The following is a 26,441-nucleotide window of genomic DNA, read 5'->3' on the forward strand; positions in this document are numbered from 1 at the left end:
GAGCTGTAGAAAGGCATGAAGGGGTAAGCTTTTGTGGAGTTTTTAATGTTTTAATTTGGGTAATGGTCATCCAAGAAAAACTAACGACTCATTCAGGAATTGCATATTTTTGTATGTATTTTAAAAAACTCAGATTAAAGTAAAACTAGCTTAAAAATGGCAGCTGATTTCATATTCTTTGCCTGCAACATTAATGCCCCTACTCTACTCTCAGACCATTTATTGCTTACTAACCATGAAATTAAAATATAACCTCCCAAACAAGGTTCCCTTTTTGAAAAAAATCTCCTTGGGGGCCCCTTTTATGTATATGGGAACATGATCTAGTTTCTTAAAGTGCCCTCTCACTTGAAAAATCTAACCTGAAGATAATTCCATTTCAAGACATTTCTTTCCCACAGCTCTGATAAACATTTAGGCTTTCCTTATGTTTTATGTTACCAATACTATTACCATATCAGGTGTCTTTGCACAGGTGTGAGTATATCTGGAAGATAAACACATTTTGTCTATTTGGCTTATTCTATTGTCCCCTAGACACCTTTATGTAGACAAACCACAGATACCTTTCAAATTACACATTTTCTCTTCAAGCCATTTCTTCTAACATAAAAGGAATAGAAAAACATAAAATGAGAAACATCGGAATCCTTGATTTTGTTTTTATTTTCCAAAGATCCATTTCTACCTTTAAAACATCTCTTCAACTCACCCATTTTTTTCCCAACAACTTCACCAAGATCCTGTATTACCTAGATTGCTATCTACATCAGATTCCTAATTGGTCTGACTCCAAATCTTGAGTTTTACAGTCTTTACACTGCAGAACAAGTGATTTTCTGCAAACAAATTAACAAATGGCACAAACTCACTCCCTGTAATGAACCCGATAGCTCTACATCATGGGGAAAAGCCTAGCTTCTTTAACGTGTCTAAGAGGCCTCTGCCTCTCAACATTGGGCTAACATGTGCAGGTTCCTAGCAAACTGTCTGACACATTTGTATCCAAATGATGACAGTATCAAATCTTAAGCAGATTGGAAATATTACCTCTTTAATCAGCTCAGACTGGCCCACAGTGTAGCTGTAGTTGGCAATCAGGGTAGCAATACCAACATAGGACCTCACCAACTCTGCCAGAAGACGAAGAATAGTGGAGGTGGGCATTAAAGGTTTGCTGCCCTTGCCCTTCTGCTTGCCTTCCTCAGAGGCTCGGTCCCCTTCTTTATCTTTCTTCCCATCACGAGACTCTTCTGGAGTTGATGCTGTTGAGAAAGAGTCAAACACTGGTTCAGTTTCACACTGAAATATTGGCAAACATCAAGCCTTATGTGGAAAGAGAATACTACTTCTATTCCACTTTAGGTCACTGATACAAATGGAATGTCCTCCTCATAATGCAGTGGAAGGACACATAGGATGACAGGTCTTAGATATGGTGCAGCAGGGAGGCTTTGCCCAACTGTTCACATATCTTCTGCCATTTCCCTCCTTTTATACATAATTTTGCACTCCAGAAATACTGTACTGAGAGTTCTCCAAAGACGCCTTATGTACCCCCTTTTACCTTTCCTTCCCACATGTCTCCCTGGCACACATTTACTTATCTAACTTAATTCAAATTCTGATCTCCTCCATAAATACTTTCCTGTCTCATCCAGGAATACAGAGATATAGCGGGTACATGTGCCCACTGTACCTTATCCCAGCATGCCTCCATTCCAGCAGTTATATTAAGTATGGTATCTCCTTGGTTAGATCTCAAAGATCTTTCCTATCCAAGAAGCAGCAGCTCTTGGAAGGTATCCTTAGAATTGTTTCCATGTGACATTTCTCTAATTGTTGACTAAGTAGCCAATGGGCTCTGGTAACACTGCTAGAATCCACCATGCAAGGTTTATAGCCAGAATTGTGTCACTGGCACCAAAGCTCCATACGCCAGGATAAAACCCACCATAAGAAATATATGTGGTGGTTTAAAGAGTAGATCTAAAGGATCTCACCACAGCAACCATTACTTTGTTAGTTAAGTCACAGTTCTACTAATTTTAGCATAGAGAAATCCTTTATTTACAGAACATGGAGCTCACCCTTGAGAAAAGTTCACTTAGACAAATGTGACAATTATGCCTGTATTCCCGTATCCCCTGCCCAGGACACCCACAGTTTCTTTGTTCTCTCAAGAAAGTAAGAACAAAAGAGGGAGAAAAGTAAACCATTACCTTCTCCTTGGGATGTCCCAGATGTGGAAGTCTCAGTGGAGGTACCATCTGCAGCAAAGACCTGACTCTATGGAGGAAGAATACCCCTGAGCCATTATTAATTTCAGAGACAGTTGTCTCTAAATGGTAGGAACCCTTCCCAGGGTACTCATTACGAATGCTACAGACTCTCTTTGGCTGATCTTTTAACCATCTTCACTCCGTACATACTATAATCTGTGGGAAGCTATCATTATAAACAGTGACTGGAAGATTGGGGGCACATACAAGGGACAATGAGAATGAAAAATGAATTTAATATTTCCAATCCAAAGAGAGAAAAATCCCAGATTTTACCCCAAATTTATCTTCATTCTTAGGCAACAGATAATTTACAGATACATCAAAATTAATACCTTTGAAATTTCCCTGGCATAACCTTAAACATGGAGAACACATAGGTATCAGAAAGCGAGAAGGAAGACAGGAGGTTGGAATTGACTTACATTAATGGAAAAACCTGACTGTGCATCAAAGTCACTGCCCTGACGAGTAAGTGACCGGTACTGCTGGTATACATCATCACCCATGTCTTGCAGGAGCTGGCCAACCTCTTGGGTCATACCCCCAGGTTTAGGATCAGATTTCTCTGCTAGAAAAACAAAAACAAAACAAAACTCATTAATAACTATGCAATGCTAATGCCTATTTGGCAGCTTGGTCAATTTCACTTCACTTACTATGACATAGTGATGTGGCTAGACTTTCACTTAAGAGGGGAAACGTAGTTATGACCAAGAGAGCAAGGTTGAAAGCCTCATTCTTTTACTAACTAGTTTTGTGACCACAAGCAATTTACTTATTTTTCTCACTTTCCTCAGCTTCACAACTAAGCTTAAATGAACATACCTGGTATTATACCTAGTGCAACAGAGATCAATAAATGGTTACCCCAGCTATATAAGCTAAATTATTTTGGGGGGTGGGGCTGATATGTGAGGTAGAATAAAGGTTCTATGGTTGTAGAAGCAAGAAGCTCTATATGGATCAAAGTGCTCAATAGATGAAAAGCACCAAAGACTCATATTTTGACTTAATTAAAGATTATATTCACCAATTTTTGGCAATTCTGTGGGACATATCAATTAAATATGTCCTAAATAAAATCCTGAAGGATATGACTGGAATGCAATCTTAAGTTCCAATTAATTCACTCATGACTTTCCCAGTACTTACAAGCAGCACCTTAACTAGGAATAAAGGTAGATTGGGATGGTGGTCTCAAAGGTCAGGAAGCCTAATCACACCTTCTAATACTGATCCCAGTTTTTTTGGAAACAAAGATGTTTTAGCAACAAAGAGAATGAAAACATTAGAGACTTTTTGGTATAAATTTTCCTGCCCACAAGATGCCATTATCTCCTCTTTAATCTTTGTTCATTCTTCCCTCTGTATGGGATAGACTCTCATATGTCAGCATTCTCATTCTTATCATTCAAGACTTATTTCAGAAACCACTTGTTCTAAGAAACCTTCCTATAGGTCCCACCCCCACAAGGTCAGATGCCTTGCTCTAAGACTCACCACTACCTTACCATCTGTCATAATGTATGACCATTGGCTTTTTCAGAGAAGTGCACATGGGCACACAAGGAGTGCTCACTATGCCATTAAGTTGGTTGAGAGATCCAGGCAAAGTGCCCGGCCTCCTGAGGTAGATTAGATACATACCTTCCTCTGGAGCATGGTATGCAGCCAGGGCATTCAGCATATCATAGATCACTTCCTTGATGGTATCAGGAATGACAGGCAGAGGTGAGGGCTTCAAAGGGGTCGTCTTCACTAGCTGTACAGCATTAGGACCTTTAATTCTAAGATTCTCAAATTCATCATCTGAAGCTAAGCCAAAGTGAGACAGAGAAAAATCACTCAACAGTGAACTAGTACCTATATTTGATTACTAATAAAGACTCAGAAGGGGGTTTGTATAAACACACATGCTTGGGACAAAAGGCCATTTCCAAACGTTCAAGTAGCCTACTAGGAAATCTAGCTTTCACTTTCCCTAAATCCCACAGAATTTATTACAGCAGTACCAAATAGTAAAAAGAGTATAGGCTTTGCAGTTGGGGGAGACTTGGTTTTGAAATCCAGTTCTGTTACAGGATCATTGGCCAGATTACTTCAACAAACCTTAATTTTCTCACTCCTAAAATTATTCTTTTTTCATTCCTAAAATTTGAGGATTAAATGAGATCATACAGGAGACATGCCCAGCACAGGAGGTCAGGCACATATCTGGGGCTTCCAAAAATAATTAGCTCCCTTCCCAACATTAAAAAACAAAACAAAACACAACTCTCCCTCCACAACCCTACAGAAAAGTTGAAAGGTTAGTAAGACACCCATATGCTTTTCATCTAGATCCTAAGATCAAAGATATTTTTCTACATAACCATAATACCACCATTAACACCCAAGACATTTAACACAGATATAATCATCTAATACACAGTATTCAAGTTTCTCCAAATCTCTTTACCTGGGTCCAGAGTCCCATCATGGTTGGTAGTTCTTTCTAGTTTCATCATCTAGGAGAACCTTCCATTTTTTTCCCTTTATGACATTAATATTTTTGTAGAGTGCAGGTGAGCTGTCTTATAGAATGTCTCAAAATTTGCATTTAATTGCTTCCTCATAATTAAATATGGGCCAAACATTTTGGGCAAGAACACACTGATGATACAGTGTACTTCCTACTGTACCATGTGAGTCACATGTCCACTTGTCCCTCAATTACCACTTTATCTGTAAACCATTCACATTCTGTTGTCACACTAAGACAAATTCTTTGAGGGCAAGGACTAGACCAAATGAGTCCTTGGTATCTCTGGCAGGGATTACCACAGGGCAAGTAAAATAGATAGACACAAGAAATATTGAAGTACCTCTGAACTGGCCCACATGTCCCAACACTTGCTTAAGGAAGCTTTCCAAGTTATCTCTGGGGTTATACTAGGCCACAGACTTCAATGTCTCAAAGGCCAGAAGGGGAAACTCACCAGTTCCTGAGCCTCGAGGGGCTGGAAGGGCAATGCGGATACAGCAGTTGGCTACTTCAGTGAAAATGTCTGGATTGCGGCATGCGGCTGGCCCCAGGACACGAAGGATATAATTGATCTCCCGAGAACCAAGGCTGCCAGATACAACACCAGAGGTAGTGCTACCAGCTCCACTCGTGGCTGCTGAGCGAACCACCTAGTAAAGAAAGGAAGAAGCAATGTGGATTAATGACCACTTTCTAAAACTCCAATTGCATTCAAGGAAGAGTTACCAAGGATTCAAATACTATCCAAACTCTGCCTCAAGACACTGGATGATAGTTTTAGATTTTTGGGAAAAGATGTACTTGGGTCTTTTAAGTCCCATTCCTTCCTGATTCAAAATATGTGGCTTATAAAAAGTTACAGGATTCAGCACATCCCAAAACTATCAATTATTATAACAGATGGCATGTTATCTTTATAGAAATTGGGAAATGTATCTAGACCACTGATCATCTAAATTATAGCCCTCACATGTAAGTGCCAGCTCCTAGCCTTCCCAAATGCTGTCCCAATTTTAAACCAGAATGGTTCAATCTCTAAAAATATGCAATACCAATATCCACTTGGTGTTTAAGAACAAAATTAAACGTTTCTTTATGCCTCAAAGTCAATCATCAGTCTTAGACAGACACAGGAAATACTGAACTATTTACAGATGGCTTGCTCTGAAACTATAGGGCTTAGACATTATGCTTTTGGTCTTCACAAAAGGACTCATTAATCAATAGAAAATACAAGAAGGTAATAAAGAAAATAACTACCGTATTTTCCATTATCATTCCTTTGTGAACTATGTTCACAAACATCTTTTGGAATCTTAATGCTTTCCTTACCAAATCAGTCATCTCTTTAGTTGAACATATTAACCCCAATATCTTGCCTGTAAAGCTATAATCCTAAACTCTCATTTTTTAAATACTGAAAACTCTAATTTCACTATAAAGAATGTGCTGTAATTTAGTTATCCAGTCCTCTGCTGGACATTAGATCTCCAGTTTCTTCTATGGTGAACATTCTTGTATATGTACCTTGGCATACTTTACTTTAATTATCAAATAAATTCCTAGTCATAGAATTTCTAGGTCAAAGAATATCTCAAACTGACAGTAACAAATTGCCCTCCAATGTGGCTGCACCAATTTCCACTCCTACCAAAAGTAAGAGTATGCCTGGTTGTCCACACCCATACCTGCAATGGATATTATCAAGCATTTACATTTTGCCAACTTGATACATTAAAACTGCCACTGATCTTCCTTTGCTCCTCATAATCCTAAATACAATTAAGCTTAGAAAGCTCTTCTCCAACAAGAACCTGTATTTTCCAGGCATTAAATTTTTTTTAAATGTTTATTAATTTATTGCGAGACCGAGTGAGCAGGGGAGGGGCAGAGAGAGAGAGACAGACAGAATCCCAAGCAGGCTCCACAACTGCTAGCACAGAGCCTGACGTGGCGCCTAAACCCACAAACCATGAGATCATGACCTGTGCTGAAATCAAGAGTTAGACGCTTAACCGACTTAGCCACGTAGGCGCCCCCTTAGCATTTAAAAAAAATTTAAGTTTTATTTATTTTGAGAGAGAGAGAGAGAGAGAGACTGAGCAGGGGAGGGGCAAAGAGAGGGAAAAAGAGAGAACCCCAAGCAGGCTCCACACTGTCAGCACAGAGCCCAATGCAGGGCTTTAAATCACAAACCGTAAGATCATGACCTGAACGGAAATCAAGAGTCAGATGTGAGCCCCTTCCTAGCATTTTTTAAGTTGTATAAACGTTAAACACTTTAAGTATTTTGTTTTTAAGTCAGAATTCTATCTGTATGTAGCTGTTTCTTCCCTGTTGGGCTGTCTCTTGCCCTGGATCAGTATATACGCTGTTTTTAATAGTGCTCCTTCTTTTGATTTTGCTCATGTCAGATGAAATCAAATAGGCTGGGTGAATGAATGAGAAATGTATACTCATACACACAGAAGTATAAAGTGGTTCCACCTTTTTGGCAAGCAAGTTAAAAAATACTCATATGTTTTCATCCAATTTCTAGGAATCTCTGAGAAAAACAAATCTTAAATGTGACAAAACCATGCACAAAAATGCAAATTGCAACACTAACTATAAATGTGGGAAACAGTGTCCCAAGAGAGGAAAATGGAAGTCCAATAACATTCACATGATGACTGTTGACAAAGAATTAATAGGAGGAAATAAGACATTTGTCCTCCCCACTCCTCCCCTTTGAGGTCTTATGTTGATGTTACAAAATTTTTTTACATGTTTTTTAAAATTTATTTTTGAGAGAGAATGTGCGTGAGTGGGGAAGGGGAAGAGAGAAAAGGGGACAGAGGATGTGAAGCAGGCTCTGTGCTGACAGCAGGCAGCCTGATGCAGGCTGGAACTTACGAACTGCGAGATCATGACCTGAGCCACCCATGTGCCCCATAAACATTTTTCTCTTTTCTAATTACTTTGTCATTTTTACACTGCTTTATGTTTCCTAAAATAAACATATAAATGTCTTAATTTTCCAATCTGCACAACGGGTATCTGCAAATGCTTATTAAAGTGTCTGGCATATTATAATATTCCCAAAACTTTACTACTTTTACAACTCCAAAATACAATGTTTGGAAAATGTGCTCACGGGTGAATACATGAGAAATACTATAAGGGAATCAACTTTAAGACATGTACTTGGTGAAAGGTATCCCAGTTCCTCATTAACAGTTTTTGGTTCAAAAAACCTATACTGCCAAAGAGGACTTTATAGGTAAGATTTATTACTATAGTAAGTGTAAGGACAGAAAATGTTATTTTCTAGTTAAAAAAAAATCATTCAATGGGACAATCTTTCATATGTAAGCAAGCACTTGAGCACACAGCTGGGAAAGTTTGCTGGACAAAACATATAGTCTATGTATCTAGTTATATACCCTATGAAAAACAAGAAGTGTATCTGAGATCAAGGAGAACAAAGGTATGATATAAAGCTAAACCAGCTTCTGATATCAAAAAGACTCACCTTTTCCATGGTATGACGGAGGGTGCAGGGATCCTCAATGATGTGTCTTAAAAGAAGGGTGACCAGGGGGGTAAACCCATTGAAGCCTGAACTCTGGGTCAAATTCAAGATCATGCGGGTACTCTTTAGCTCTGCAAACATCATGGCGTATTTGTGGTCTCGGGTGAGCCTCAGGCAGAGACGAAGGGTGGCATGCAAAGTGTCTGGGTCTACAGGGACTCCTAGCATGCTCACACAGGCCCGGATTAAAACAGTCACCATATCCTCTGTCAGGCCCTGGATCAGGATCTCCCCAATTTTTGTTTCTTCCAGGCTCATCTCCTTTTCAGTATTTGTACTCTCTAGGGCCAAAGGAGTATCTACAAATGAGAAAGTAAGAGTTCAGAAGTTTAATTTGACATTTCCTTCCATATCTCTCCCTCATAGCTAGGTCAAGCACTTGGGTTTGTTTCTATTACAAAATATACCAAACACCAATTCTAGGACCAGATAAAAGGACATATAAAAGGGACTGTGTATCTTTAAGTCACCAAGCAATATGATGGGTAAGAAATCACTCATGATAAAATTGGCCAAAACTTAAGCCATAAAGGCACATGAAGCTTTACGTAACACTCCTTGAAAGATTCAAAACTGAAGTTCCATACCACTGGGTTTATTTTCTTTACGTTTGATATCCATTTCTTTGCTTTCTTCCAGCGTCTTCTCTAGTTCCTGTCCATTGCTATTTTTTGAGTTTTTATTCAGCCGTGGTACCCTCAGGAGAGTCAGCATCACAGGGCGCCGATTCCCTGTTTCCTCATTAACCTAGAAATTCAAGAAGACAAAAGACAGCTCTACAAAAAAAAAAAGGAAACGATAAGAGGGGCTGGAACTCCCAGGTAAAATGCTGCAATAGGAAGGAACCCTGGCAACTTTTTCCATCCTTATCACCTACAGAGAGAAAGCCTGAAGGTCCCCAAAAGTAAAGCAGCATACACAAGGCCCTATAACAAACTGGAAACTTTCCAATAGAGTAGATACCATCCCTAGCACTTAAAATCATTTCTGGTTGGAAGAGTATCATATTGCCATAAACAACAGACTCATGGTCTAACTAATGACTTTAGGAAGACTCCATTCTCTGTCAACTACACCGAATTTAGTAGTGGTAACAGCGCTTCTTATAACACATGTCAGGACGTCTGGTTCAGGAAGAAGCAAACCAAAAGGCATACTCAGCATCTTCCCCTCTTTTCAAAGAAGTTTACAGCACCGAGTGAGCACGTACCTGCACCATTGTAGTGAACTGGACAGTGTATCTTCTTCGGCCTGCAGTGAAACGCACACTCGTCTCTCCAGATTTCCAGGCAGAATCAATAGTGCTGTTGTTGCTTGCACTGTAACTACACCAACGCCCAGAGCGGTCATCAAACCAGCGCCAGTTGTTGTTGTTGGACTGTAGGTACTGAATACAAAAACAAAAAATTTCTTTGTATTTCCTACAAGTTTGGTTGTTATAAGAAACAGTAACTTCATCTGTTCACTACTAAAGCTAACCAGGAAAAAGAAAGAATACTGTGAACATTTAGTAAAATTTTGAGAACCAAGAGAAGTTTTTTGTATACATTAATTCTCACATTCCTGATCCCTTCCATAAGCATAAAGACCTCTACACCCTTGTCCTGCAATCCTCTGCTTTTCTTTTGTTTCCAACTGTTTTCCACAAATGGGAAACATTATTTCAAATGTGCAGGAACCAAATTTCTGTTTCTGAGAAGGCACTGAGATAATGTGGCCTATATAATTTTTGTATAAAGAGCACTTGGCTTCTGTAGGAATTGCTGCACACTCAGTCCTTCATATAGAAGCCCCTCTCTCCTCTGGAGATAGCACACTCCTTTAACATTTTCTTCCAGGTAAGTTCTAGGGTCCTTCACCCAGAAGCTCCATAAAAAAATAATTCTAACTCGCCATTCAGAAGAAAAATATAGCTACTGAGATCCCTCAAGAGATTTAGGTCTTGATCAGGCAGGTTTCCATTCATTCTTTACTACTCTGCCATATTCTCTTCTGGTCTATTCTCACCTCAAGAGGCTAAGCAGTTTTGTCAACTATGTATTATATACCTTAGTCATTTGGGCTCTCCTTTTTGAAGAGATGGCTGTCTTCTCATAGAAATCTATCAGGAGCAACACGGGGGTGATCCACCTAAAAAAGAAAGAAATGATTTACTTTGGGCAAGCCAGAAAACCTGTACAATATGGGAAAACTTATTGTGATTTTATTAGGCACCTCATCTATTTTCAAACCACAAAAAGGTACACAAGATTTGCCCCATACATGCTCTAGAAAAGTGCTTGATTTAGGGCCTGAGCTATAGGGCCCAAGTCTGAGAGGGAACAGAAATGAAACCAGGTGAGATACAAGATCACTCACTTCGGGGTCTGGACCTCTTTTTGCTCCTTGGCGGCCTGTAGGCAGGGTTGAACCACTTCCAAGAGTTTGATTAGGACATTAAGGATGCCACTAGATTCAACGACCCAGGCACAAGGTAGCTTCAACTCCTAATTGGCCAAAGAAAAATAAATAAATACAACTTCTATTCACCATTAAGGATTGGCACAGTATGGGAAAACACAAAGCTGAACACTAAGAGAACTGCTGAATTAAAATTCCACCTCTACCACCTATTAGCTGTGTGATCTGAGTTACTTAAATTCTCTAGGCCTTCAGTGTTTAGACCCTCAGGGGTCATAGGAAGTAATTTCTACTTCGAATGTTAATTGTGGGGATTAAATGAAGTGTGTGTATGTATACTCATTCACTCTAATGCCCAATGCATTTCCTGGCACATTAATATGTATTTATACAGAAGCTGTTATTAGGATCATTAATATCATTATCATTAAGGATTACCATCTAGGAAATATAATCTTAATTATGTTGAAGTTGAAAAGCTTCTGATTTACAGAGAACCTTTATATTCTTTCCAGGAAGATGGAATAATTAAACATAGCAACAGTTAGTTAGCAGTTCCCCTACAGGTGCTACACTATAAAGTAGTTCCTTTATAGGGGCTGCACTGGAAGTAATTTAAATGTCCAATAGGCAATTACTTAAACTAGGGGACATCCAAAAGATGGAATGTATACATGACATGGGAAAATATTCATAATACTGAGAGAACAAAATACAAAATTTTCTTTTTTAAAATGGTCTGATCCTAATTATTTTAAATGCATAAAAAAGGGCTAGAAAAAAATTAAAGACTGTTACTTGTGATTTTTAAAAGGGGGGGGGCGAGATTCATGAGTGATTTACGTCTGTATTATAATGTTATTGGGGACCCTGCATTCAGTACTTTGCAATCCTTTCCAAAAGTTATTTATTCACAAGTGCTATAATAAGAATTACCACTTCCATCAAAAAAGAAAAACCCCAAGACTGTAAACACACAATTTGACACATATACTGGACTTAATCTCCTGAGTTCTTGTAAAGGGTTTACTCCATTAAGTTCAGGTTTTACTGTTAAGCCTGACCTACAAATGAAGAGTCACTTGTGCAAGGTCAGTTGCCTCCTAATTCCTATGTAGGATGAAACAAGAACATGTCCTGGCCATTCTCTTGCTTAAAATAATCTGTTGATTGACCAAGTATGAAGGAAGAATCAGATTCTATCTGATGCCCATCATCCAATTTCTGGATCTGACCCCACATCTGACCCCACCTTTTGTCTACCAGTTAGGTTTCCTCAGAAAGGCCAAATTATCCCACAACTGTACTGGGATAGTCATTCTAAAAACCTTTTAACTACCACCCCCAAATCCTCTAAGACATGATTCAATTAATTAACACTTGTTCTGAGAAGCTCTTCCCTCATTAGCCAGAAGTGATACATTTGCCCTCCTCCTGAACTCAGAGAAAATTCTTTATACTATTCATGTGGTACAGAACACTGCATACTGTACTTAATTATATGTCTTATAGCCTATCGGACACTGTGGGCTCATGAAATGAAGAGATCATGTCTTATAATTCTACCTTCTTGAAGGTCTCAAATGGTAGGTGTTTTATAGTTCTTTAATGATGAATTACAGGAACCAAAAGATCTAAATCTTACCTCAAAAAGCAGTGTTAAAAGCAAGATTCTAGTAGCTAAATTGGAGGCTTGGGGCAGGGTGGCCATCTGACTGATCCACTCTGACACAGTTTTTGTGTCACTCGTTGTCAGGGGAAGAGCAGCTTTGATCAACACATCAGCAGCTTCCCACACCTAGAAAAGCAGAGAAGTGGCCAAGTCAGGTAACTGTAGATAGAGTATAAGGTTTGTCAAAACATCCTTAACCTTGTAAAACACTCCCTCCACTCCCAACACATTTGCTGAACAAGGATGAGTGAATAATAAAACGTTAACTAAAGGGATTTAGTGTATCAAATGATGCATGCTACGAAAGGAATGCCTCTAAAAAGAGGAGTTTCTTAGGCTAGATTACAAGAAGCCTCAATTTTAACTTAAAGGAAATGAATATTTAAAAATTTTCTGGGTGCCTGGGTGGCTCACTAAGTTAAGTGTCCAACTTTGGCTCAAGTCATGATCTCATGGTCCCCGAGTTAGAGCCCTGCGTCAGGCTCTGTGTGAATATCTCAGAGCCTGGAGCCTGTTTCAGATTCTTTGTCTCCCTCTCTCTCTCTGCCCCTTCCCCGCTTGCACTCTGTCTCTCTCAAAAATAAACATTAAAAAAAATTAAAAAAAAAAAAAAAGGGGCGCCTGGGTGGCTCAGTCGGTTAAGCGGCCGACTTCGGCTCAGGTCATGATCTCGCGGCCCATGAGTTCGAGCCCCGCGTCAGGCTCTGTGCTGACGGCTCAGAGCCTGGAGCCTGTTTCAGATTCTGTGTCTCCCTCTCTCTGACCCTTCCCCGTTCATGCTCTGTCTCTCTGTCTCAAAAATAAATAAACGTTAAAAAAATAAAATAAAAAAAAAAAACATTAAAAAAAAGTCTAGGGGTGCCTGGGTGACTCAGTTGGTTAAGCATCTGACTTCAGCTCAGGTCATGATCTCATGGTTCACTGAGTTCGAGTCCCGTGTTGGGCTTTGCATTGACAGTGTGGAGCCTGGAGCCTGGAGCCTGCTTTGGATTCTGTGTCTCCCTCCCTCTCTGTCCTTCCCCACTCAGGCATAGTCTCTCTCTCAAAAATAAATAAACAAAAAAAATTAAAAACATTTTTAATTTCTAGTGCATGTAAGTCAACCCCAAAGGTTCTCCAACTTACATTTCCATCAACAATCTTTTACTATAATTGCCCCAGAATTACCATTAAAAACAAAAATAAACCAGAATGTTAGAAATGTTGGTCTTTAGTCTGCATGTTCAATTTTTTTTTTTTTTTTTTTTTTTTTTTTTTATTTTTGGGACAGAGAGAGACAGAGCATGAACGGGGGAGGGGCAGAGAGAGAGGGAGACACAGAATCGGAAACAGGCTCCAGGCTCTGAGCCATCAGCCCAGAGCCTGACGCGGGGCTCGAACTCACGGACCGCGAGATCGTGACCTGGCTGAAGTCGGACGCTTAACCGACTGCGCCACCCAGGCGCCCCTGCATGTTCAATTTCTTATAAATTTGACATAATTGCTGTTTTCTAGGTTTTAGTTTTCTTAAAATCATTTCTATAAGCTCTTAATATAAAAGATAACTAAACCTAGATCCTATCTTGGGAAAAAAGGTTTACCCAGTTTTCCTTTTACTTTTGTGCTATCTCCATACACTAAAGTTATTATGTTTACATATATCACTTAAAAAAAATTTTTTTAAGGTTTATTCATTTTTCAGAGACAGAGAGAGACAGAACATGAGGCGGGGAGGGACAGAGAGAGAGAGGGAGACACAGAATCTGAAGCAGGCTACAGGCTCTGAGCTGTCAGCACAGAGCCCGACACGGGGCTTGAACCCACACACCATGAGATCATGACCTGAGCTGAAGTCAGATGCCCAACTGACTGAGCCACCCAGGCGTCCCACATACATCACTTTTTGGTTTCTTCCTCTGCTCTCTTGACTTAAAAAAAATATACAAAAGAAGATCCCAATGATTTAAAAACATGAACAGTAAAAAAAAAAAAAAAAAAAAAAGGTAAATAGGACTAAAATATTAACTATCTCTTTGTGTGGGGATTCAGGGTTATTTCTTATCCTTTTCATGTAACTAGTACACATTAATTTCATAATAAAGAAAAACACTTTAAAAGAAGACAAATATCAGGTCACAACTATTAATTAGGATGGGGACTTGTCAAAGTGGTTGCATAGGAGAGGGAAAAATAAAACATTTATTCACGGTTAGTCCAAGGGGACTAACTTGGCTCAAGAGTGAGACACATTTGGGACATTTTAGATGAATTTCAGAGGAGATGCCTAGAAAAAGAAAGCTTTGTTTTTTCCTTTAAAAGGTATTTTTTTTTTTGTTAAGTAGTTTATTCACTTTTTGCAGGGAACACTCAAGAAAGAGCAAGATTACCAGATCTAAAGAATTCAAAGAGAATATATCCATATCAGGCAAAATGCAAAAAAAACCCAAAAACCCTCCAAGCCCCAAGCCAACAGTTTTATTTAAAAAAATAATAATAAATCAGATTTTGATGGATGGCAGAAAAACCACTTCACACACTCCTTTCTTCTGGCTCCTGGAGAGCTCACCTGATTGACTACTTGCTTCAGAATCATGTCTCGATAGTCAGCTCCATTACGTTTGATTGCGGTCATGATCAGATCACACACCCGGTATACTGTGTCCGGCAGCTCATCAAGAAGGTGAAAGCAGCCTGGCAACATGGTATCTGTGAAAGTGTGGAGCTCATCTTGTTCCAATGGATCAGCATCCTGGAACTTCTCTAGACATTTAGCTTCTTCCTCCTCCTGCTTTTCCCGAGCTTTCCGTTCCTCCTCCTCCTTCCGACAAGCAACTTCCTGGAGGCGGGGAAGGAAGCATGATAACATATGGGAGAGGCGAAGACAGACAGAGAATACTCTAAAAATGTACTGGCCTTACCATACTGAATACCCACTACCTTTCTCCTCAAGCAGGGGATATGTTCTTAGGGGTGGCAATTGTTCATGAGGGCAGCCACAAAGGCTAAGGCAAGACAGGAAAAGCAGAGAAAGACACTTCTAACTTCCAAAGCATTGCAAATTTATTTGCAGCATCCTGTATCACACCCTCCCAAGAAAATCACCTGGAGAAATGGTCCTGCATTCTCTGCCAGTCTAAGTAAACTGAAGCAATTGTTATTTATGAACAGACAAGCCAAGACTGGCCTAATTACCAGGTATATTTTGGGTCTCTTATTTGACAGTAAAGGTTAACATTTCATCTGCCTCACTTAGCTTCAGGTCAGTACAATGTAGATCAGTGATGGCAAGGTTGGGATGAATGAATACTCTTGTGTCTTTTCTTTAGACATTAATTCCACCAATTACATTGCAGTAGTAGTAGAATGTTCATAAAAACAGTCAAGATTAATGTTGTCAGACCCTTTTGGATGTCCTATGTCCTAGTTACCTCAGGTGATTCCGCTCTTTGATCCATTGGGATATCCTGTCCCAGAGACATGGCAATTGCTCGCATCATCTGGTCCTCTTCCGACATACTCAGATCCTACAGAGAAGCAACAGAAAATCCAGCAACAAAACACATAACAACTCACAAGAAATCAGACATCCTGTGCTCAAGCTTTAGAGAAAAAGAGAAGGTACCCTGAATGCTGCTCTCTAAATTCAAATCCTAGGCTTACCTGGTTGCTACAAAAACAAAGAGGGGAAATCACAATGAAATTAAGCATAAGAAGGGGACTTCAATGTGACTATCTAGTATGCATTTCAGAAAAGCATTTCTTCTATTGCTTCCTGACTGTGGATACTTTAAGAGTTCTTCTGCAAAAAAAGTCCAGTAATTTGCATGGCTGGGAGATAGGAAGCTTCTGCTTATTACATTCTAAACAGTGTTATCACAAAACAAAAATACTGGCATGCAGAAGTCTGAAAATGAAAAGTAGTTTATAGAAGCGAAGACCAATGATGGAAACACAACAGAAGAAAAAACACAGCAGCAGCCAAACCAATGCCCTAGAAAATTACAACTGCTAAGCCAACTTACTCGAACAACTCCACCCATGATTGGGGGAGGGTGGGTTAGAAGGTACTCTGTGGCCTGCTCCATGGTGCTGGTGTTCAAGAGGGCCTCCATGGCATGTTCCCTTGTGAAGCCCATGTCCATGAGCTACAAAAAGAATGCAGGATCTCAGAACCACAATAAAAGAGAAATTCAAATACATTTTTAAAAGGTAGAAACCCTTCCAAGATGAAAACAAGGTTTTCTAACTTCATATGAACTGAGAACAGTAATAAGCTAAGGCAGTTAAGTAAATAAACAATCCTTTCCATTTGGTGCTTCCACAGCATTCAAACATCAGAGCTACACATTGGGGCAGGGAGTCAAGGTGATTCTCAATTCTATCCTCTAAGAAAACGGGGCTAGATGTTTATCATCATGAACAGGATCACTCTAATTCACAGATTGAGATTCATACACAGAAGCAAAAATGGATCCCCACTCTTCTGGAAAACAAACTGGCAACAGAACAAGAGCCTGAGAAATTGACCCAGACATTTTATTACTAGGAAATAATCATGAGATGTACAGAAAGATATGTACAAAAAGAAACTATACACCACTGATTTACAACATCAAATAAGAGAATTAACATCCAGTAATAAAAGAATGACAGGAAGCTAAAAAAATCACCCATTTTCTTAATGACAGCAGTACAATTCTACATACTGTATGATGTTAATTAGACATAAAATCAAGTGATGAAAAACCATCTTTTCTGTTGACATTATGAATGCCTTTAAAAATAGTTATATTTCCAAATTTTCTTAAAGTGAGCATTTAATAGTTATATATATATTTAAAAGACATATTTGTACTTAAAAAGGACTCTAGACATAAAGAGAGCACACATACACACAGAAATTTCCAGAGGAATATGCTAAATTCTCTGTGATACTGAATTGTCAGGATTGTAGAGCCTCCTCAGTCTGCTTCTAGCCTCCAATTTTCAAAATGTGGTTTATATATTTACTTAAAGACAACAAACAAAAGTTTTGTAGATAAGGTTTCAGAGAGCTCTGTTGGAGAATAAATTTGGGTCACGATACCCCTTACCCTTTCCCTCTACAGATTAATGAGAAAGTAGCTGAGAACAGTTTGTGTCCAAAGAACATGGCAGCCACAGCCTATTGAGAATACTGTAAAAAAGTTTTAATACTTAACAACATGCTTGGGAGGACACAAATCTTTTACCTGTTAGGAGCATGAAAATTACACTCCAGCTTTCTCAGGAGAAAAAAGAAATGCTAAGAGGGAACAAATTTAAACGTATCTCCTAGCTAAGAGGACCAGGCACTCAGTGGCATGTAAACTTAGAAAACCGACAAGCAGTATACTCTATCAGGTGCAAAGCCTAGGCCCTGGAGTGGGAAGCTAGGACCCTACCTGTTGCAGTTGCTGCTGGTTGACTTGAGGTTCCCGGCGAGAGCCACCTTCTTCTTGCCCTGTGTCCTCTTCTCCTCGAGACCCCTCCTTCTCTTTGCTTAGTCTCTCTCGAATCACAGGTTCTCCTCGGAGAATGTGGCATAGGATGGCCAGCATGGACTCAGCCATTCGCCCACCATATACCTTCAGGGGTTTCCGGTTCCAAAGGTTCTTGATGCAAGTAAAGGCTGCCTAGAAGTCATTTGAAAAGCTGCGTGATCATTCTATCTCAATTCAAAGCTACTGGAGGAGTAAGTCAAAGACTTACAGGAAAGTCTTTCCACAAAAGGTCAGTGCCAACAACAAAATCCTTGGTCAGTACTGAGGGGGCATGAAGAAGCACACAGAAGGAGCACTGAACCCAATCTAAAGAACCAATCTCAAGTTTACAGTTCAAATATTTACACCACAGCATATTCTCCAATGGTCTCTATCCCCCTCTTCTGTAAGGCAGCCCTTATCTGGGAGTAGGATCCAATGGTTCTCCAACAATCGAGTTATTTCATTAAGGACCAAAAAGAAGGAGGGCTACCTAATCAGCATGAGAAATTTGTCTTGGTTTCAGAATGCTCAATACTCACTTTCTGAGTTACCACAAGGAAGCGGAGGGCACTGAATTGTGGAAAGTTCTGGACGCCTCCAGGCAATTTGGCAGGCAGTGAATGTGGAGATTCAAGCACCGTGGTGGGATTCACCATCTTCTCCACTAGCATTAGCCAGGCATCTAGGAATTCTCCTGTGCCATCAGGTAAATCTGAATGTTCTAATCCCTCAGCAACAGGAACTTTGCCTCCCATGGACAGAGCCCAATTGAAAGTTCTAAATTCAAAAAAGAAAAAGTATATACAGAGAATATTAGTATTGTAGATGGGGGGGGGGGGCATTCAGAAGGTTCCCAGTATCTACACTGGCACTACACGTCCTCTTAGAGCTACAGCTGCTAATCTATCCAATATTTATTAGCTTTATCTTTTTGGGGAGGAGGGTTTACTCCAGATTTATTGAGGTATTACTGACATATAACATATGTAAGTTTAAGGTATACAGTGTGATGATTTGATACATATACTGACTGCAAAATGATTACCACTTTTAGCTTTAGTTTTCAAAGCCAAACTGAACAAACAAAAAAACAAAAGTGGTTACCAGAAGGGAAGGGAGTAGGGGAATGGGTAAAATAGGTGAAGGGGATTAAGAAGTACAAATTTAGTTATAAAACACAAGCACTTCACAGAAATGAAAACTGCGGCATAGGGAATGAAGCTAATAACATTATAATAACTTTTTATGGTGACAGATGGTAACTACACTTATGGGGATGAAAACTGCATAATGCACAAAACCGTCAAATCATAATGTTGTACACCTGAAACAAACAGAAAACTATATGTCAACTATACTTCGATAAAAAAGTGAAATTCAGCTTAGAATCTTCAGACTAAGAGAAGGACAAAAATTATCAGTCAGAGAAACAATAGAAAAAGACAAGTCTGTTAGAAAAATATGTACCAAGCACTAAAAACCAAATGAGAAAAAGCAGAGACCCTTATGAACACCTTTAAGACAGGGTGAATCCCAACCTCCAAGAAGACAGACAAATATGTCTAGTTCCCAGAATGTAAAAGGGTGTAACTAATGGCTGTCTCTATGTATCTCACTGTCACAGGACAGGTGATGTAGAAAGTTGTGTGCCAAGGCACACAGAAAGACCAAACTCCAAAAAATGCTTCTCTGTGAAACAACTAGATTCTTACTCAAAAAGAGCATTGTGGCCTCCAGAGCAGAGAAATTTCTGCAGCATGAGGTGGTAAGGATATTTCCTCTCATCAAACAGCATTGGAGATGTAAAACCAACGGAACAGATGAAGAATGTCAGCCTGAAAGAGGGGAAAAAATTTTTAGACTTCTCTGAAGCAGTCACAGAAGCAGTAGGAAAATTCATGTAGAGGTCTAGAGTAAAATTTAACATTGTACTGAAGTGACTGAGAGACTGACTGGAATTCAGGTGGGTGGCTAGTCTGGTTAAAATTTCTAAAGCAAAAAAGGTGATGATTTTTACACCTAGGAAAAAATACAAGGTTACTGAAATATAGTTTGATTATAAATACTTGAAAAATCTCTATATTCTAAACTAAGAAAAACCAAGACAGTACATTAAACTGCATGTAGGCAATGCATCTATAGTTAACAGGGGACCTTTCAAGTCCTCTAGTTCAGTGGTTCACTCTCCATTTAAGTAGAAAAGCAATGAATTTGATTCTGTATCTCAAGCAGAATCTCACCTGAAGCGGGGAGTAGGTGTATATGGTGGAGGTTGCCAAGATAAGCCCTTTGTGAGGAGTTTAGTGAGGGCTGAAGCTGTGGATCGAGCAGCAGGTGTCGGTGCTGTGGTGGTGCTGGCAGCATGATGGCTCCTTCTCTGGCGGACAGGAGACCCCACGCAAAGTTTAACAAGGAGTCCAAATAGTTCAGCAAGTGCTCGGCCTAATCTGGAGGAAGCTGGAACCCAAAAGTCAAAATAAGGCATGAGAGTACTCTCAGAATGGTTTCATTATAACTAACATTACTGACGAATATATTTTTATGATTGACCACTTCCTCCCACACAAACACCTGGATTTGTTTCTACATCTGACAATCCAAAAAGGAAGTTCCAGAGAATAAATGCCTCTTTTGAAGGCAACAGAGAAGTATGTTGGCACTCATTACATATGTGAAAGACAAGATAAACACATTGTTAAAGTAGGTATTAATGGAAATTGCCTTTGTAGAAAAAGCAACACAGCAATATGAACCAGTTAAGTAAATGAATACATCTACTGGGTTATGGAATCACTTAAAATGCCTACAGAACTTTAAACATAGCAAAACCGTTAACAATTTGGACCAGGAAAGAACATCAGACATACTATATATTGTCTGATCACAACATTAAATGTATGATCCCCAAAGGAAAAAAGACTGCTATGAAAAGCTTAACAATTTTATAAATGCCTTTCTTAAGGTGTTAGGTAGATTGTAAGTATTTCAAATTTTCATCCTTGTAGGATGCTTTTTGGTATACGTTGTTGAACCAAAGAGTAGAATCCAAACTCATGTTTGAAAATAGAAAAAGGGAAAGGAAACATGGCCAAACATATTCTATTTGGGTGTTTCTTTGCTCTTCTTAAACCATTTCTCTGTATTTTTGTTCTACAATATTACTCAAAATCATAAATGAAAATACTGCTATAGAATTTCTAAAACAAACATTTCATCATGATCCAGAGTTAAGAAAGGTTAGATCTGAGTCAAAGTAAAATCTCTTGTGTACAACAATGCACCGTGAAAAATAGGCTCTACTAGAGCTGGCAGTACATATCATACCCAAAACTTAGTAAGCTGAGTTAAACAGCCTAAGAAAAAAGGAATATGCCTTTCTTCTTCTTAATCCATCCGAATTAGGATTTCCTAATATTAGGCGGTACAGATACTTGCACTGCTTGGCTGGATGCTGGGTATGCCCAGACTCTGAAAAACCAATGCATCCAAACCTAAGACTGCACTTTGTTTCACCTTCAGGTGAACAAACAGCAAAGTGGCTCAAAGGTTGTTAGCAAGGATAAGAAAAGAAGATAAAAGGCCAGTAGCCACAGATAAATAGACATTAAAAGCATGGGCCGGGCCCACAAATAAACCCCAGATTTTTCTAAGGTCAGAGTTGTCCAAAAGGTCTAGCAAAGAAAGTAGAGGTAAACCATGAGCACCTTCTTGGTCAATTTACCTTCAATATGGGGTTGGTGGTGGTAGATTTTCAAATTAAAATGAGTAGAAGTAAACAAATTAGAACAGAATGTAAAATTCAAGGGAGTTAAAAATAATAAACAGAATAACCAAAGTCCATTTTCTGCTTGTTTTGGGGCACAGCTCCAGATTCCCAGGAGTTATGTCTTCACTTTCCTCTACATTAAGGTGTCGGAAAGAGGTAAATATTGAGGAACATACAAAATAGGTTCCTTAAACACTGACATTAAGGGCAAAAGAAGACAAAGATTCGTGCACATCTTTAATGCAGTCTTGCATCATGTTAATGCGGTCTCCACAGAGCTGCCAAATTTACATTATTAAAACATGAATCAACCATGTCACTTGCCAGCTATGTTTAAGGGACAGAGAAAGGAAAAGGAGACTGGGTGGAGTAGCCACACAAGTAACAGGAAAACAGGACAGTTTCATACCACAGAAGCCAAGAAAATTGTATTTAGAGGTGGTGGGCCAACTATCATCCTGCAAAAAAGTGAGAAAGGAGCTGAAGAGTATCCAATGGACTTAGCAATAGGTTACTAATGAGACATTTTAGTGGAATGGTAGGAGTAGAAGCCATTTGCAGTAGTTGAAGAATGAGTAGGTAGGAAGGAATTAAAGACAAGGAGGGGTAGACATAGCTTTCAAGAACGAGTCTCTTATGCCTGTATCCCTAACACTTAGTACAAAGCCTATCACATAGCAGACATTGTATTAAGTACACCTGAAAGTAAGTCACCAAAGTTGAAAAGTTCCTTAAAGGAAACAACGCAGCCATATCAACTGAATTTGTCTGAGAATTGGTTAAAGCTCTGAAACCCAGAAAAGGGAGTAGAAAGAAAAAAATCACTCACCTGACAATAAAGGCTTGATTTGCTTGATTCTGGCAGCCATAGCAGGTGTGATTTTAGATTTGCCCTTAGAATCTGAAGCAGTAGGTTCATCTGTCTCCATGGGAGCCAATGCATCACCATCAAGCCCAATGCCTTCTAATAAGCCCTGGGTAGAAGCATCCATACTTGGAGCTGTTCCATCCTGTTCCCCATCTGTAGACAAAGAGGGAAGCAGTAAGACCATGTTGAGTTGTCACTTACCTGGTTCCTTGTTCTGAAGTCACAAGAAATAGCTACCCATGGAGCTTGTTACACTTTAAGTTTCCATAACTTCCTAAATCTGAAATAGAAAAAGAAAAACAAAACTGTACTAACATGCCCCTCTCCTTGAAGCCCTTCTAAGTAGCTAATACTGACATTTTCCAGTGAGAGCATATGAACTGTCTTAAAACAGGACTACCTTCTAAGACTAGGTACTGCATGACACAGGGGCACCATTCACACAGACTACAATATGAGTGGTGCACCCTCCCCGCCCCAACCAATGCTGTCAAGGTGAATACCCTGTTAGAATTTCATGGCTTGCTAATAAATTCAAATTAAATATCATAAATTACCACTGGAGAAATACATTTTCTAGCATATAAGATTTTTGCATATGAATGAGAGATGTATCTTTTTCTTTTTTGGTGGGGATATGTGTGCTCTTAGATCTAATAATCAGCTCTAGACAAACGTTAATAAAACACATCACCAAGTTTTTTTTGTAATGTTCTAAGAAAACCTGTGGAAATGGGAGTCATCTTTGTTAAATGTGTAAAAGAAATTGTTAGAAAAAAAATATATCCAGATTGTTAGGTGAAGCAATTCTTTGACAGAGTCTAATTTTGTTCATATATCCTTCCTAGTAAATTATTTTATAGTTTCTTTGAGTCAAAATTTGGTGTATTTGGCTAAATTCGAGGTACTAATTTTTGGTTTGGTCCTCTTTCTCCGAATTTATTAATACTTTATTATTTTTTTATTTTAGAGAGTCAGCGAGTAGGGGAGAGGGGTAGAAAGAGAGTGAGATTATCCTAAGCATTTTCAACATGGAGCCCAAAGCGGGGCTCAATCTAACTGTGAGATCATGACCTGAGCCAAAATCAAGAGTTGGATGCTTCACCTACTGAGCCACCCAGGCGTCCCTCTCCAAATTTAAATGGGCCAAAGGTTTGTGTTTGTTTTATTAGTGCTCTCCCCTCCCCCATAATAACTAGCTATCGTGTAACTCCTTATTTGGTTAAGTTATGCCTTTATTCCTTAAGCATTTTCCCTATGTTTAAACTCAGTACGATGTGTAAGCATATCTTATGGGTTTTTATATATGGAATTGTCTTCACTGTTTTCTTAATAGTCTATCAAATTAATTTCTTCCCTGTTGCAGAATATAGGGAAAAAAAGTTTCCAGGGGCACCTGAGTGGCTCAGTCGGTTAAGCGTCCGACTTCAGCTCAGGTCATAATCTCGCAGTCCGTGAGTTCCAGTTCCACAAACTCACACTCTGTCTCTATCTCAAAAGTAAATAAACATTAAAAAAATTAAAAAAACTTTCCAGAAAGTTGCCTTTACTTTTTTTAATTAAAAAATTTTAAGGTTTCTTGATCTTTGAGAGACAGAGTACAAGTGTGGGAGGGGCAGAGAGAGGGGGAGACAGAATCTGAAGCAGGATCCAGGCTCTGAGCTATCAGTACGGAGCCCAACATGGGGCTGGAACCCACAAACAGAGAGATCACGACCCAAGCTGAAACTGGATGCTTAACCAACTGAGCCATCCAGGTGACCCAAAAGTTGCTTTTATTAATTTTAGGTTTGCTGCATTAGAGTCTGAAAATTGTGTATTAATTTATGCTTATTGCAATTTGGAACTTTCATCGTGATATAACATAAAAGCTATTCTCTAAAATACCATTGTACAGGGGTGCTTGGTTGGCTGGCTTGGTTGGAAGAGCATGCAACTCTTGATCTCAGGGTTGTGAGTTCAAGCCCCACACTGGATGTAGAGATTACTTAAATAAAAATACCACTGTACAAAGGAGCCTAAAAGATGGCAGAGTAGGACGGCCCTGAAATCATCTACTCCCACGTTTACAACTAGATATCATCCATATCCAAGTCAATAAACTGAAGAGCAATTCGAAGACCAGCAGAACAAACTCCACAACTAAATATAGAGAAGCAGCTGCATCTGAAAGGTTAGGAAGGTCAGAAAGGCCGAGGGAGGCTGCCCACAGAAGGGAGGGAGTAGGGTGCAGAGACGGTAGGGAAACAGGCACTCGCACCAGGAAACTCACAAGAGGAGATTCATTCCCATAACGTTTGGCTTTAAAAACCAGAGGGGCTGTGGGCACCTAATGTGGCTCAGTCAGCTGAGTGTTCAACTCTTGATTTCAGCTCAGGTCATGATCCCAGGCTCATAGAATTGAGCCCTGCATCGGGCTCCTCGCTGGGCAAGAGCCTGCTTAAGACTCTCTTTCCCTCTTCCCCTCTCCCAGCTAGCACATGCTCTCTCTCGCTCGCGCGCGCGCGCTCTCTCTCTCTCTCTCTCTCTCAAAAACAACAACAAAACAAAAAACCAACACGAGAGGGGCTGAATTCTATGAGTCTGTAAAACCATTGGGACTTGGGGTTGAGCTTTAAAAGTCAGTTGACTCATACTGGGCCAGCTATCACTTGGTTGCTGCCCTTAAAGAGACAGCAGCCTACATAGAGAAGCAACATAAAAACGTCAGTTTACACAATACTGGGGCAAAAGGGAGACAGATCTCTTCAAGCTGATTTTAGAGCTTGTTGGGGGATTTCTCTGAAAAGGAGGGAGCTGGCAGTTGCCATTTTTCTCCCCTTGCCCTGCAGCATTAACACAGAGCATTAACACAGCTTCCTTGTAGGAGGCAAGGCTACAGAGACACTACCTAACCTGCAAGCAGTGAGCCATGGCCGTGAGGTCTCTTGAGGACTCACCCACAGGGCAAATTCTGTTAAAGCTACACATGTCCTGCCCAGCCACCTGGTGCATAGTTGTGCACTGTGCCCCCAGCTGCTACAGTGTTTTGGAGAATCTGGCATAGCACTAGCGTCCAACTCCTATCTTCCTAACACTGCCACCCAAGCTCTCAAGTTAACCAGTGGGTGTGCCCCCTCGGAGTTGACTTGCCTGGGTCCCACTAATGCCACAGAGAGCAAGTAAAGCCCACAAAAGACAGAGTCAGTACAGATGACTACAGTGAAAGAAAAAGTGACTCAGACAAAACAGCAAGACATAAGTATCATATACAGGATACTCTCCTGAAATACGAGGTTCTGGTGAACAAGGGACACTACATGGCATTATAGGACCTCTTCTTTATAAGGTCACTACATTTAAGAGCAAAAGACATAGCTGAAATTCTTAACACATAAACAGACATAGAGAGGCGGACAAAAAAAAGAGAAATTTATCCCAAATGAAAGAACAGGAAAAGGTCGTAGCCAGAAATCTAAGTGAAACCGATGTAAGTAACATGCCTGATAGAGAATTTAAGGCAATGATCATAGGGACACCCACCGGATTTGAGGAAACAATGGAAGACCTAAGTGAGACCCTTAATGCAGAGATAAGGAATAACATAGCAGAGATAAAGGGCTCAATAAGTGAAATGAAACTCACACTTGATGGAATAATAGCAGGCTGAAAGAAGCAGAGAAATGAATTAGTGACCTAGAAGACAAGAGTAATGGAAAGTAATCAAGCTGAACAAAAGGGAGAAAAGAAATATGCACATGAAAATAGACCCATCGAACTCACTGAGTCCACAAAACATAGCATTCATTACTACAAGGAGACCCAGAAGAGAGAGAAAGGGGGGTAGAAAATTTATTTGAAGAAATAATAGCTGGAAACTTCCCTAATCT

General features: G+C 39.6%; 1 protein-coding gene across 13 annotated transcripts in view; it reads right to left on the reverse strand.

The window, feature by feature from the left end:
• HUWE1 (HECT, UBA and WWE domain containing E3 ubiquitin protein ligase 1) overlaps positions 1-26,441 on the reverse strand; it is a 167,448-nt gene that overhangs the window by 33,332 nt on the left and 107,675 nt on the right. For 12 of the 13 annotated variants that reach the window (XM_042974387.1, XM_042974391.1, XM_042974397.1 and 9 more), the window contains 19 exons: positions 22,534-22,725; positions 20,179-20,395; positions 19,651-19,773; positions 18,478-18,715; positions 17,858-18,088; positions 16,457-16,579; positions 15,863-15,958; positions 15,001-15,270; positions 12,429-12,581; positions 10,742-10,869; positions 10,432-10,513; positions 9,594-9,770; positions 8,971-9,130; positions 8,324-8,682; positions 5,264-5,459; positions 3,933-4,100; positions 2,708-2,853; positions 2,223-2,289; positions 1,051-1,265 (listed from right to left, as the gene is read on the reverse strand). In XM_042974387.1, the coding sequence (XP_042830321.1) occupies positions 1,051-1,265; positions 2,223-2,289; positions 2,708-2,853; positions 3,933-4,100; positions 5,264-5,459; positions 8,324-8,682; positions 8,971-9,130; positions 9,594-9,770; positions 10,432-10,513; positions 10,742-10,869; positions 12,429-12,581; positions 15,001-15,270; positions 15,863-15,958; positions 16,457-16,579; positions 17,858-18,088; positions 18,478-18,715; positions 19,651-19,773; positions 20,179-20,395; positions 22,534-22,725 (3,341 nt within the window). The remainder of the gene's footprint in view (positions 1-1,050; positions 1,266-2,222; positions 2,290-2,707; positions 2,854-3,932; positions 4,101-5,263; positions 5,460-8,323; positions 8,683-8,970; positions 9,131-9,593; positions 9,771-10,431; positions 10,514-10,741; positions 10,870-12,428; positions 12,582-15,000; positions 15,271-15,862; positions 15,959-16,456; positions 16,580-17,857; positions 18,089-18,477; positions 18,716-19,650; positions 19,774-20,178; positions 20,396-22,533; positions 22,726-26,441) is intronic. The other variant, XM_042974394.1, reaches the window with a different exon arrangement.

This window comes from Panthera tigris, chromosome X, assembly GCF_018350195.1.
Source record: "Panthera tigris isolate Pti1 chromosome X, P.tigris_Pti1_mat1.1, whole genome shotgun sequence".
NCBI classification, from domain to species: domain Eukaryota; kingdom Metazoa; phylum Chordata; class Mammalia; order Carnivora; family Felidae; genus Panthera; species Panthera tigris.